Source organism: Gambusia affinis, linkage group LG04 (assembly GCF_019740435.1).
Source record: "Gambusia affinis linkage group LG04, SWU_Gaff_1.0, whole genome shotgun sequence".
Classification (NCBI taxonomy): Eukaryota; Metazoa; Chordata; class Actinopteri; order Cyprinodontiformes; family Poeciliidae; genus Gambusia; species Gambusia affinis.
In genome coordinates this window covers 10,712,106-10,726,116 of record NC_057871.1, presented here as the reverse complement: position 1 = coordinate 10,726,116, position 14,011 = coordinate 10,712,106, and the positions used below count along the sequence as shown (strand labels likewise).

The following is a 14,011-nucleotide window of genomic DNA, read 5'->3' as shown; positions in this document are numbered from 1 at the left end:
CAGTGGGTAACTGCTGTTAAAAAAATAAAAATCTATAGATTTTTACTCCAAAAATAGAACACTGACCCGACCACAAACTCAAGTTTTGATTCAGGGCACATCCTGTACCCCTCCCGCAACCCAGCTATTCCCATGAGGTTGTGGATAAACCTTTGGGACCCAATCCTCTCCCGCAGTTAATCAAAGGGTCAACCAGCGTTTTAATGCTGTACTTGACAGAACAGAATATTAATGGATGAGGAAAAAAAAGGGTTTTCTCAGAAAAAGGCTGCAGAAGGTCACTTCTTCACACAGGACAAAAGAAGAACTAGTCATAGATTCTGGGCGTAAAATCTGCAAAGCATTTCAGGTGAGTTGAAGTTTACCAGCAGCAGGTGCATGAAGACCACATCAGCTCCAGGCTTATGGCCGGGTCCAATGTGAGCAGTGGATTGCGACAGAGCAGGAAGAAATGTTACACCAGCGACAGGTAAGGTTAATCAAAGTTTGGAAGGTGTGTCCAGATAATCTAATAGACGGAAGTGTTCCTGGAGGGATGTGAGGGCAATCATCTTCTGATGCCTCATTTGTAAAGAGGCAGCATTTCTAAACTTGCAGTCCAGGTGAACTTCCCACTAAAGAAGCATGGATTGCCTCAGCGTGCCACAGGTGAGCAGAGAATATTTCTATCTTCCATCACAAGAACAGGGCACAAGAAACAAAACATGCAATATCTGCACAATAAAAAGAAAACATTTTAGAAATTAAGTAGATGTATATGGAATCAAAATATGTTCCTAATGCATAGGGCATCTTAGATTACTAATATTACTAACGTTGTCTGGACATTGCATTAAATTTGGGGAAATTACCAGTGGAAAGTTCATAATGAGCACATAAAGCCTTTATTTAATGTTTCATTAAATAAATGAAATATTTATTTAATGAAGTTAAGTTGCTTGGAGAAACTTAACGGGAACAAATTTATTTATCAGAAAATTCATAGGACGTAGAAGAGGTCTGTTATCAAAGAGTTAATTCATAAAGACTTAAGTTTATTCAGTGGTAAATCTTTTGTTTCTGTATTTATTTGTGTGAATGGAATTTTACTGCAACCGTAGCATGTGACTACAAGATCAATAACATGGCATGTGATCAGTTGTGTGTGTCTGTATGTCGGAGGGGCCGTTTCTTTTTTTAATTTATTTTGTTTTGGAGGGGTAGCTACATCTGCAGAGTTTACCAACAGATGTCATACTGTGGGTAAAAAATATGTTTATGTGTCATAAAAACCCTGATACCACTGGCTGCATACAGTAAGAAGGTTTTTTGAAAGTTAAGATACAACAAAAAGAATTTTTGCACCTGCAATAGATCTCAAGCATGATATGTGTATTATTTTCTTTTTCAGTCAACTGACACACAAAACAACACTAAGGACAACCAAGGTGAGAAATATTAAAAGAAAACTAAAAGTTACATTTTTTATTTGTTGTGACAGTAATCATCAATAGAATCATGTAAAACAGTGATTTCTAAAGATAGGAATGGCTCATTCATTTAATCTGGACTTTTACATGTTTCAGATGTCAAAGCGAGCCCTGCACACTCCACTCTGGCTTTGGTGGAGCAGGATCCAGAGGACCCTTGGGATCTTCCTGAGCTGAAAGACACAGGGACCCCATGGTCAGGTAAGGATGATTTATATAGGTACATATTTATATACCTGTCTTCAATGTTTGGTAAAATTGCCTTTTAAACTGTATGAATTGGGGCAATTGGTTTTAGGTTTTCATAGACAAACCTCTCACAATAGTTTGCTTGAATTTTGGGCCATTTCTCCCAACAGAACTGGTAGAAATGAATCAGGTTTGCACAACAAACCTGATTCATTTAGCTAAGAAGAGATGGCTTCTTCTTTGCTAAATCAGTTGTAGGTTTACAGTCACTGTTTGTTTTGAAACCAATTTGTGCTTTAACTTCCTGGATGATGTTTTCTAATGTTTGTTAAATATTTCAATGCATTTTTTTTCCTCATGATGCCTGATTTTTTGATGATCACCAGTTCCTCCTGCACTATAACACCCATTTGTATTGTATTTTACTTATTTGTAAAAGGACAATACATAGTAATGAACACAATGTCAGATTGTAGCCAGGGCTAATTTCTTATCACCAGTGCTTTGGCTGGGAAAGCCAGCCACACACAAATAAACATTATGCAGTAACAAAAACCACTCAGTGAAATACTTAAATTGAACATGGTGTTTCAGTCAGTAACTTCACAAGGTTCTTTGCTTTTAATAAATATAGGACCAAAACAAGTTTATAATTGAAAACCAGAACCAGAGGTGGCTCATTACTTTTGCTCAGTTGAAGTATAAATAATCTTACTTCAGTAAAAAAAAAACAAATCTATATACACTACACAGTGTGAGCAACTCCACTCAACAGAGAACTAACAAAAAAAAAAACCTGCTCCAGATTCAGACACACAGCTGGAGTTCATGTTCAAGTGAGAATTGTTGTTTGAATGCTTTGTTGTTCTGATGTTGTTCTGACGTTAGTTCCTATCTGCTGAGCCTATAAAACAGACATATAAAAGTAAAAAAGATACAGTGCATATTATCATTGCAAGTACTTTAGCCTGTTCTAATGCCTGCTGTATTAATTAATTACATTTTACATTGAAGCTAAAATTCTTGGAAAACCATTTCTTCTGCCATAATTTTCTATTTTGTAATTATGTTATTTATTTATTTAGATAGATTTTTTTATTTTAGTCTTTAAATGACCAAACTTTGCACATAACTTTATAAAATATAAAATCAGATGTTCTGATCAGCTACTCAGTACTCATGTAGCCTTTTTACCAAATACCTTTTACTCTAATTTCTTGGATGGATAGTTCTTAATTTTACTTAACTAAAAATATATTGAAGTAAAGTTACTAATCTAATCAGAACCAATCTCCTTTCTAAACAGGATGAGTTATAGACGACCCATGGGGTTAGTAATTGTTTAAACAGACAAACTTGGTACTGTCACGCATATGGAAATTACCCATGGTTTCAAATGTACATCGCCAATACCACAAGTTTCTCCCTAAAATTCATTCGCAATTACATTTTCTATTAATAGGCTTCAATTCTCTTGACCTTTTTTATCATTTATATCATTACCTCACTCACTTTATTGATATTTGAGACATCTTATAAACTACTAGCAGACATTAGGGGTTGATTAGGGAGCTCTTCAATCGAACTTGTGGTGAACAAAGTCCAACAAGTTGCTTTAGTTTCAGTTGCTATATATATATCAACCTTGAACACATAGAATAATCTGTTTCTATGTGCATTAAATAACACCATACAGACTCATTAACTATTAGATAATCAATTCCAAGAAATTAAGACTCAGCAGTCAAATGGCACTGAAGTCAATAGAATTATAATACAAGAGGAGCAGAAAATACAGACATTTTCACACTAACACTTAGAGGGCAATAAATTGATCTTTGACCTAATTCTTTCTGAAAGCATGGGTGTACTAAATTATATGACCATGGTAAGAATGGGAGAAACTGCTGAGTGGGAGTCAAAAATATTGCTGACTGGATGCCAAAGTTAAGATAAAAGCACCATCAAGATTGTGTATCTCATCAACATTTCTGTTGCCAATTTTGTGCATAGTCATTAAAACTGAAATAAAATATTGATTTTTTTCTGACACCAGAAAAAACAATGTTTAACCAGATTCTTCTGTGTCACTTTTCACAACTTTGCCCATACATTCATTTTTTTTTCAGCGCTGGATACCAAGGGTAAAGTGCTGAGAGTGCTGGTTTCAGTGATGAAGTTTATCATCCTGCTGGGGCTCCTTTACATGTTCATCTGCTCCCTCGACATCCTCAGCTCAGCCTTCCAGCTGGTTGGAGGTAAATGCATTTTTAACTTATAACTTGCAAAAAGCAGTGCAAAAAAGGCCTTTGTTGTACAATAAATGTAATTCAGTCAAATTCTGTTTTTCTAATCATTTCTACACATCAAAATGACTGACCAGCATCCACTTGTATTTAGCATGGTTATAAAATAGGTATGAGATGGTCCCTTGTTCGTCTTGTCCAGGCAGAGCGGCAGGCGACATCTTTCAGGAGAACTCCGTTTTGTCTAACCCTCTGGCTGGTTTGGTCATTGGCGTTCTTGTCACCCTGCTCGTCCAAAGCTCATCCACCTCCTCCTCTATAGTTGTCAGCATGGTTTCCTCAGGCAGTGAGTATGAAACTCTTTAAACAACCGCAGCAAATAGCTGAGGGGTTAAAAGTACACATGGATAGATGATGATACGGTTTGATCTGGATCTGTGTTCTCTGACAGTACTCACAGTCCAGGTGGCTGTTCCCATCATCATGGGCACCAACATTGGCACTTCTGTTACAAACACATTGGTCGCCATGACGCAGGCTGCTGACCGCAATACGTTTCGCAGGTAATATTTTGACTATTTTTCTTTTATACAGAGGGATGTAACTATTGAAAAAAATAGCAAACACTTTAGCCTTAGCCACCCACGAGGATGTTTGATTTTTTTTTTTTCTTTAGCAGTCACAAAACAATTAAGACCTTTTTTCAAATATAAATAGCAAATTGGATAACAGAAAATGCATGCAGTGCCTTGCAGAACTGTACAAACCCCACTGAACTGTTAGTCACAATACAACCAGAAAAATGTTGTAAGTATTTCATAGATCAAGTCAGAGTGGTGCATAATTAATGATGTGGAAAGAATCTTATTGCATTGCTCTCTCTGTAAGTACAGTTGCAAGTCTTGTTGGACCTGTGAATCTGCTAGGTTTTTACATGTTTGTGCTTGTGTGGGGAAAAGCTTTATTAGTGCAAGAGGTTAGGAATTTTTATCCTTTTTAACCTCTGTTGAAGAACAAAGAATCAGTACATATGGAAAACTCAAACCTCTACCAGATCAAATGTCTTATTAGCAACAAAAATGATCAAATAAATATACAACTGATACAAATATCCATGCTGGGCTATTATAATCATTTCAGTTGTATTGCTTGGAGGCTATAATGTTGAAGTCTAATATTTCTTCTGTCCATGCACTTAGGGCTTTTGCGGGGGCCACCGTGCACGACTTCTTTAACTGGCTCTCTGTTCTGGTGCTGCTGCCTCTGGAAGTGGCCAGCGGTTATTTGTACCGTGTGACCGAGCTCATCATCAACTCCTTTCAGATCAAGAGTGGAGAAGCACCAGACCTGCTGAACGTTATCACTGACGTCCTCACAGAGGCCATCATACAGGTGAGATGCCACGAATGTTATCTTAATTATTAGGCTTAAGATAGGTTTGACATTGTGTAAGCTGTCAGAAGATAAGTGTAGGAGATCAGCATTACATTTGGATGGCTCTTCTGCTATTGTTTATCTGTGTTTTTATTCATATTTCCTTTAACAGTGCCCCTCTTTTTGAAATACAAAAATGTCACAATAAGATACATTTCGAGGAAGATACTTAATAATACTCCATACAGTAATACTCTATAATCTGCAGTTAGGACTGGTAGTCCCTGTGATGTTGTTGTCTCCATGTTCCCAACTTTATCTGGATGATAAGAGACAACTGTAAAGTGCTTTTATCTTTGAACTGTTTACTTCTTTTCTTCTGATTCAGCTGGATGAATCTGTCATTGGTGGAATTGCCACTGGAGACTCAGATGCCAGGAATAAAAGCATGATCAAAATATGGTGCCAAACATCAAACGAAACTGTAAGACACACAGAGCTGTGTCAAATTTGCTACAAATTGCTGGCAGTGTACAATCTCACGCTGAAAATGAATTACTGTCTAACTGTGTTTGTGTTTTAGGTCTTGCAGAACTTCACAGTTCCTGGTATACAGAACTGCACCTATCCAACTCTCTGCTGGGTTGAGGGCAACTATACTGTAATAGTGAAAAACGTGTCTGTAATGTCCAACATAAAGAAATGTAAGACAAAGCTATTTTTCTTCTTTCACACTCATTTGAAAGAAAAATTACAAAATGTGTGGTGTAGTCAGTTATATAATGAAGGCATTGGTACTCATGGATCTTGAAACTTTTTACATGTTGTCACATCACAACGACATTATACAACCAGATGTATATAATAAACCACTGTGCTTCTACTGAGACTGCAGTGCAGATAGGCTGCATCTCTTTATCAATTAAGTACCATTGGAATTCACTTGTTTGCACAACATTTAAAACATAGATCACTGAGAAAAGAGGGTTGCAAAAATATCTTTTGTCCAGACATTGGTTATGCCTGCTTTTACTACTTTGTTACTGCAATTTTTGGGCATCTCCCTTCATGGTGTTGCCACACCACAGCTGCGTGCACACAGACTTGGCAGATGCTCAATGCCAAATGGGATAGGCCAGGCACACGAGTCGAACTGGGAACCTCCACGTTCTCTCCCACCGAGCCAATGTCTATACTGCTTTATCCATTTTTTAAAAATCCAACCAAAACTTGAGTCAGTTTTATACCTTCTACTGATAAGATGTAATTCATTTGAGAAATTGACTAGATTTTTAAAAATTGCAGACCAAAGTAAATAATATGTATTCTTATTTGTTTTTCCTAAATGAGGTCTGCCAAAAACCTACCATACCATGACTGTAAAACATAAAAATATACCTAACCATCATATTTGTGTGCCTTATAATCCCTGATCTCCAGCACAGTCAGATATTCCTGTAATCTTTTAAGCTGGTCTTGATCAATAGTTTTCTAGACTCTCTGAAGGTCCCTCAAGTATTTTTTCTTTGGCTGCCTTTTCTTCTTTTTATCTCCACTTCTGGACCCTAACTATAGCATTCTGTGCAGTGTTTCCCTAAAATGAGAAAACTGGAGCCTATTTAGAGAATAAAAACAACACTACACATCAGCAATGGCCAGTAATATGACATTACAGCTGCTGCATCCTTATGTTCATTTACTGTTTAAGATAAAATAAGATGTTCTTTATTAACCCCAAAATAGGGAAATTATTGGGCAGCATGACATTGTTAACAGATATTATATTCAACATACATAAAAATAAAATAATGTTTCAATGCATTCAACTACTGCTAGGTAGTCATTTTTCTTATAAAGCAACATAAAATGTGTTCTTGATGCATCATCACAAATATACATCCTTCTGAGAGCAGAATGATGTAAATCCTCAACGCCATCACCTTCGTGTTGTTCATGTGTGTGTGTGTGTGTGTGTGTGTGTGTGTGTGTGTGTGTGTGTTTGCAGGTAATCACCTCTTTGTGAATACGAACCTGTCTGATCTGGCTGTGGGTCTCATCCTGATGGCTCTTTCTCTGCTGGTTCTCTGTTCCTGTCTGGTCTGCATTGTAAAGTTGCTTAACTCTGTGCTGAAGGGACAAGTGGCTTCAGTCATCAAGAAAATCCTCAACACCGGTGAGCAACGTCACACTCAGGAGATCCAGTCAGCTGAATAACATGAATAAGTTGGCTAAAAGTATTAAGATATGCACGTGCGTGCATGTGTATGTGTGCACAGATTTCCCGTTTCCGTTTGGCTGGGTAACAGGTTACATCGCCATCATAGTCGGAGCTGGAATGACTTTCATTGTGCAGAGCAGTTCAGTGTTCACATCAGCCATCACTCCTCTTGTTGGTGAGAATAATTAATGACTATAATAAGTGGCCATAAGAAGTGGTATTTAAAAATTAGTTTGATTCTAATTAATTGATAATTATTGGTGAAATAGGTATTGGTGTCATCAGCATACAGAGGGCATATCCACTGTCTTTGGGCTCAAACATTGGCACCACCACCACAGCCATTCTGGCAGCCATGGCCAGTCCCGGAGAGAGACTGGCGAATGCTCTACAGGTCAGTAAACCAGCCACAAAATGACTGGTAATTGTCACTATGTGACACACTTTTTATACTGTAGATATTTTTTATTTGCTTGGTGTAGCATTGAACACAACTGTTTCTTCTTTTTCTAGAGATATAGTCATTTCAAGAAATGTAGCTAATACCATTTGACTGATTTATTCATCTAATTGAAATAATATGAAAAACATTTAAGTCAAATAAAAATTTCAAAAGAGAATGAAACAAGAAGAAATGTATTGATTTTGCATATTACAAAACAAAACAGGCATTTCACATTTGCCTCACACAAATGAACTAATCTGAATTACTGCTTTAACGATTGATGGCTGTGAAATACCTCTTTAACAGAAATCACTGGATATAATGGACCATTCCATCAGGCACATATAACCTGAATGTGCATAGAAAGAATGTAACTTTTTTATTTGTAAGTAAAATAAATTAAATTAATAAAAGGTTTCAATTATTTGTCTAGATCGCCCTTGTCCACTTCCTGTTCAACATCTCTGGAATCATTTTGTGGTATCCAATTCCCTTCACTCGTCTCCCCATCCGGATGGCTAAAAGTCTTGGAAACATCACCGCCAGCTACCGCTGGTTTGCTGCAGTGTACATCATCCTCTGTTTCTTCGTGTTACCCCTCTTCATATTCAGCCTGTCGCTGGCCGGTTGGCAGGTCCTTGTGGGTGTTGGCGTACCTTTAGTTGTCATGTTGATCATCGTGGTGGTGATCAATGTGCTGCAGAAAAGGAAACCTGGATGTCTGCCTGCAGGATTGCGATCCTGGGACTTCCTCCCTCTCTGGGCCCACTCCCTGGATCCCTGGGATAAAGTGGTTGTAGCATTCACAGCCAAATGCTGCTGCTGCTGCAAATGCTGCCAAGTTTCAAATGATGATCAAGAATATGAAGTACAAGAATCTGTGGAGCTGAGCACAGAAATACACAAAGCAGCGTATGATAATCCAGTGATGGCTGTAGAGAAAGAAGTAGAGGATGAGATAAAGATAGAACTGGATATTTTAAAAGTAGCAAAACTTTGAGATGTAATATTTATTTTGTATGTGATTTTGTTTGTGTGATTTGTAGAGGAACAGTGGTCATGGCACATGAACAAACAGAAAAAAAAAAATAAATTATATATCTACAAGTGAAAAATGATAGAAAGAAAAACGATAAACACTGTGAAGTGTTGATGGTTGTGGTTCATCGAAGTAGTGAATTCATTAGGATTCCACTTTTGTTTTGTTTGACAGATTGCAGATGCAATGCATCCCATGTCTGTCAGTATGCTCCACTGGTTATGCCTTTTATCCGACTGATTTCACTTTTACATTTTTGAAGTTTGGTTGTATGAAAACATACAGCATTGATGTGTTTTACAAGACACAGATCTGATCAATGTCCTTTTGCCTTATCAGAGGTTTCCTGGGTTGATGCCAAAGGGGATTTCTAACTTTTTTTGAAGAAACCTTTAGCCTGTAGCTGTTTGTGCAAATAATATTACATCAACTTATGCTTTACTTGATGTCTGTAATTCTTTTTCAAAAAGGTTCCATACAAAACAGGTCCTATAAAAGCAAGGATAACTCCAACAATAATTCCTACTTGCCCTTGCCCTTAGTATTAAAGGGGAAGAGGCTTGAGACATCTTTTTCCACACCTGGAATTGCACACTCAGATAATCTTTATTTATTATCGAGAGTAGCTACATAAACCTAACTTATGTAAGTTATGTGACAATATGCTGTTAAATTGTGAAATTTCCAAAATGTGCCATGAGCTTTTTCTACATGGAGGCTGTACAATGTGTTAAACTGCAAAAACATGAGGAAAATACTAAATAGACAATGACGTGTAAAGTTTTTCACATATCTTTCAGTTTATTCCTATGTTTTTATATACTTTTATTTTTCTGTGAATCAACAATAGACAAAGATCATTTCACATCATTTTAATGTGTTAATAATCTGGCAATTGAAAAGATAGATTATTTTCTATTAACACAATCTAACAATGCACAATTATTGTATTCAAAGAATATAGAAACTAAGTTTGGATGACTTTACATCTAATTAAACTTTTTATATGTTTATTATTTAATTTAAAGCCATGTATTTTGAACAATGATATTAAATATTTATAAACACAAAATAACGCTATATAAATGATTGATCGGGGAAGTTCAGTAACTGTCCTGCTGAAATCACCAGTGTCATCATGAAAACGTTTCCTGAACAGTATGTATTATTGACCCTGTATTTATTGCCCTCTTATCACAGTTATCTGGAGGTTTTCCATGACAAAACAAAGTGGGTATGGGCAATTTATATAGATAATTAACTCTTCAGCACATTCTAAGAAACAAATAATAAACCCCATCATCATCCTTATTTCTATCCAATTATTATTTCACCATTTGTGCGCGCTGTAAAGACGACAGGGGGTTTTTGATGCTGGTTAATGAATATTCAGCCTCATTCTTTTTGTCTTTTGTGTTTCTGGAACATAAGTGTCAGTATTGAGGAAAATCAAACTGTTAGCCTGACAAAGAGACATGTTTAAAGACTACAATTTACACAATCAATATATCAGCATTGATTGTGCACTATGCATGACACAACAACAGCAAAGGCACACGTTCACTGTAAAGAGCTGACTCACACACTTCACAATGTAACATATGCTAGCTTATCTAAACTTTTTGTTAATATGTCAGCAAATTAGTTCTTAAATTGCTTCCTAATGGCCAACTTTTATCTACAAATGAATTACAACCCTGCCTATTTCTAAGAAGCATCACCTCCAAGAGCAAAGGCTGAACATTTTAGTTGGAAGTAGGCCAACATGTACAGTGGAAAAATGTTCTATCACATCAGCCACTTCCAACAAATGTATTTGCATTCGAGTTTGAAAATGGGGCTGAGAAAATATAACTGGAACGTTTCCCTTTGGGTTATTAAAATATAACATTTTGTTGTGTAGGGCATGATTCAAAGATGTGGTAAGATTTAAAATACTTTTATTCATCTGTAGGGTAAAAAAAAACCCTGTGTGATTTTCACATTTGTTTACCAGGTCTTTAAGGTGCAACATACGTTTGTGTTAACTCCCCTAAGTTAATAGAATCACCTGTCAAAGTAGGAACCACTTCAAGTCTTTTACATGTGTTTTCACCAGCATTGGTCAAATCTCAGTAAAGCTGCTTATTTTCAGTCAGGCTGGACAGGTAGCTGATATAAACATTAGTTTTGTTATTCTTGTCACAGATTTGAGGCTGAATTTAGGTCTGGGTTTTATCTTTTCATCTCAGCCATTCCATCAATGATTCTGTGTAATCAGAATCAGTGCCATGCTAGAAAACAAACATCTACTCAAACTCAAGTCTTTTGCAAAAGGTTTTGTCCCAGTCTATCTCCCCATTCATTTTTCTAACTTCTTCACATGAGACGAAGAAAATCATTCTCAAAGGATAATGCTGCCATCACCATATTTCATGAAATGTGAAAAACACTATCGTACAAACATGTTCAAAAGATCTTGGTTCATAACTGAACCTCACTGTAAAGTTAGCTAGAACTGTGTCCTTGTCCTGTCTAGTGTGTTCATTATGTTGTTTGCTAATGCTCTCTAATAAACAACAGACCTTCACAGAATGCCTGCATTCATTAGTCCACTTAGGGGATGGAAGAGGGTGAATATAAATGCAAGTCAGTTACCAACATTCCCTGGTCCATAAAAGATATATTATATAAGATATAAGATGTATTTTTTTCATCTTGTCAACATTCTCTTGCATTCAAAAGGTCCTAGTAGTTATTATGCCAAGGTTTGGACTGAAAACGCGAATACAAGCCAACCACAAGGTATTTGAGGACAACTGCAGCTTTTGAAAGAACTTTTCACGCAGTTGTTTATCAAAAGTTTTAGTTTAATAATGCAACATTTTTATACTATCCAAAGTGTCAACTTTAAATGTGATTTTAATGCATTATCTGTATTCAGACGTGTATCCAATGTTTTCTTTAAACAGGTTCTTCGTGCTGATGGTTCAGTGGTAACTTTCCCTCTCGGGTCATTTCCAGCATTAACCAACAGCTGTTAAGAGCAAAGTCCCAAAAACAAAACTGTAGCTTAAGAGCTTAAAATATGTGTATCCTGCATTAGCTAGTAGATGTTAATTACAACCCCAAGACCTGCATGCAAATACTGTTGTGAGTCCAAGAATGAGGACAATAATGCTATTATTTTTCACATCTCAATTAGGACAAGACAAAAATTTGAAAAAAAAAACCAAAATAATTTATTTTTCAAACCAAGAGGCAGTTTGTGGTTATTACAGACTGCAGATGTGTGTTTATACACTTATTGCACAGAAACAAAATCAACATATTCCTACATCCACTACTCATTAGAATTGGTAATTAAGTAAAAGATAAAGCACCATATACAAAAAAGGAAGAAGAAAAAAAAACATTAACACAGAATACATTTCAAATTGTAGCACCATTCATGGAATAACTCTATAGGACAAAATAATCATTTACACTTGGATGGGCTTCTACATAATTCACAGGCTTGCGTTTCAATGTGCCTTTTTCAGCCTAAAGGGGAACCCTAAACAGGACTGCTGCAGATGTCCATGCATGCAATAACAGGCAGCTTGTAAATTCAGAAGACACTTCGGGAGTGTTTTTAATGTTATTGCTATCAGAAGGCATAAAAAAATGCCCAAAATTAGATGCAAGAGACAATTCAAATTAGAAAGGGACGGGTCCATAGTAGGCGGTGTACGCTGCAACGATGCCTTCAGTGTCAGCCATGTCATCACAGGCAACATTCAGCTCACACACCTCTCTAAGGCTGCAAGAAATGAGAGAAAGACAGAGTCAGACATGTGTAACATCCGTTATTGATGTAGCAGCAATTAACTGAATTAACTGCAAATATTTCTGCAAATGTTAAGATGAAAAGATAAGGCTGATTATACCTTTCCAGCTGCAGGGGGCTGAGATTGCCTTGGGCAGCTCTTCTTCTCCGGAGAAGAACAGAAGCCAGGTCTCTCTTCATAACCACCTGGGACTCTGAGGAGAGAAGGAGAAAACAACATATTGAACTGTTTTTTGTAAGTTCTAATGGAGCTATATTTCTAAAACCAGAGACATTATTCTCAATTCAACAAAACCCCAGCTGATTACCTTCAGCACTAGCTGACTCTGAGGAGGATGAAGAGGAGGAAGATGAAGAGGCAGCAGAGTCAGAGGCTGAGTTCGATTCAGAGGAGGAAGACTCGGAGGATTCGGTGGAGGAGGACTCGGAGGACTCAGAGGACTCGGAGGACTCAGAGGATGAGGAATCTGATGTTGAATCGGAGGCTGAGGAGTCGGAGGCAGAGGATGAAGCTGAATCAGACTCAGATGAGGAAGAGGATGATGAAGCGGGAGCCTCTGCTGCTGGATCAGCGGCTGTGTCAGCAGCAGGATCCACAACGACCTCGGGTTCTACAGCTGAACAGGACAAAACAAAATGTCAAACCAATGTCAGGCATTTACATTGTCCACACACACACACACACAACACTTATATCAACAACATTTAATGCAAAGGTTTTCTTCTTACCTCCCATGGAGCAGCACACCGACAGAAGAGCACAGATGGAGAGCAGAGTAAGAGTCTTCATGATGTCTTGGAGATTTGATTCTCTCTGTAGTCAAGCTGATATTTTATCAGTTGCTTTTCTTCCAATGTCTTGTCCTGTTTCTGTCCCCAAAGTCGAGGTCAATATATACTGTAGTCCAGCTGTATTGTCAGACCAGACCCACACATTGAACCCAACTCTCTGATTGGCTGGAGAATCAAATATCAACGTTTCCGCTTCCACTTCTCATGAAAGCTCCCACAAACACCCACGCAACCTCTGGCACTGAGTCGAAAAACTCATCCAGCGTACACAGCCACAAGCATTCCTTTCATTTGCCTGTTTGAAGACTACATGGCAGGGATTGTACCCCTTCAATGCTGAATAAAAGTATTCACATCCGCTGGAATTTTTCAGATTTTGCCATGGTGCAGCCATAAACTTAAATTTAAGGGTAAATAACTCAGGTTCACGA

General features: G+C 37.3%; 2 protein-coding genes across 2 annotated transcripts; one reads left to right on the top strand and one right to left on the bottom strand.

Annotated features, from left to right (window-relative positions):
• The first annotated feature begins 576 nt into the window (after window positions 1–576).
• slc34a2a (solute carrier family 34 member 2a) lies at window positions 577–9,777 on the top strand. The gene is made up of 13 exons (XM_044115350.1): window positions 577–648; window positions 1,391–1,427; window positions 1,566–1,670; window positions 3,788–3,916; window positions 4,107–4,250; window positions 4,356–4,467; window positions 5,104–5,296; window positions 5,667–5,762; window positions 5,862–5,982; window positions 7,284–7,451; window positions 7,555–7,671; window positions 7,766–7,890; window positions 8,375–9,777. Exons 1-13 carry the CDS (start codon window positions 625–627, stop codon window positions 8,939–8,941), a joined length of 1,938 nt encoding a protein of 645 aa, XP_043971285.1. The 5' UTR covers window positions 577–624; the 3' UTR covers window positions 8,942–9,777.
• Window positions 9,778–12,177: 2,400 nt separating this feature from the next.
• bglapl (bone gamma-carboxyglutamate (gla) protein, like) lies at window positions 12,178–13,659 on the bottom strand. The gene is made up of 4 exons (XM_044115349.1): window positions 13,518–13,659; window positions 13,097–13,405; window positions 12,889–12,982; window positions 12,178–12,761 (listed from the first exon to the last, which is right to left on the bottom strand). Exons 1-4 carry the CDS (start codon window positions 13,576–13,578, stop codon window positions 12,659–12,661), a joined length of 567 nt encoding a protein of 188 aa, XP_043971284.1. The 5' UTR covers window positions 13,579–13,659; the 3' UTR covers window positions 12,178–12,658.
• Between the last annotated feature and the right edge of the window lie 352 nt (window positions 13,660–14,011).

What these genes read in the sequence shown, in the direction of transcription:
- slc34a2a (XM_044115350.1), top strand. Translation starts at nt 625, where the DNA reads ATGGATTGCCTCAGCGTGCCACAG. An exon ending in ATTGCCTCAGCGTGCCACAG is followed by an intron (nt 649 to 1,390) that starts GTGAGCAGAGAA and finishes TTTCTTTTTCAG; the next exon opens with TCAACTGACACACAAAACAA. An exon ending in GACCGCAATACGTTTCGCAG is followed by an intron (nt 4,468 to 5,103) that starts GTAATATTTTGA and finishes CCATGCACTTAG; the next exon opens with GGCTTTTGCGGGGGCCACCG.
- bglapl (XM_044115349.1), bottom strand. Translation starts at nt 13,578, where the DNA reads ATGAAGACTCTTACTCTGCTCTCCATCTGTGCTCTTCTGTCGGTGTGC. An exon ending in GGTGTGCTGCTCCATGGGAG is followed by an intron (nt 13,406 to 13,517) that starts GTAAGAAGAAAA and finishes TGTCCTGTTCAG; the next exon opens with CTGTAGAACCCGAGGTCGTT. An exon ending in AGCCCCCTGCAGCTGGAAAG is followed by an intron (nt 12,762 to 12,888) that starts GTATAATCAGCC and finishes CATTTCTTGCAG; the next exon opens with CCTTAGAGAGGTGTGTGAGC.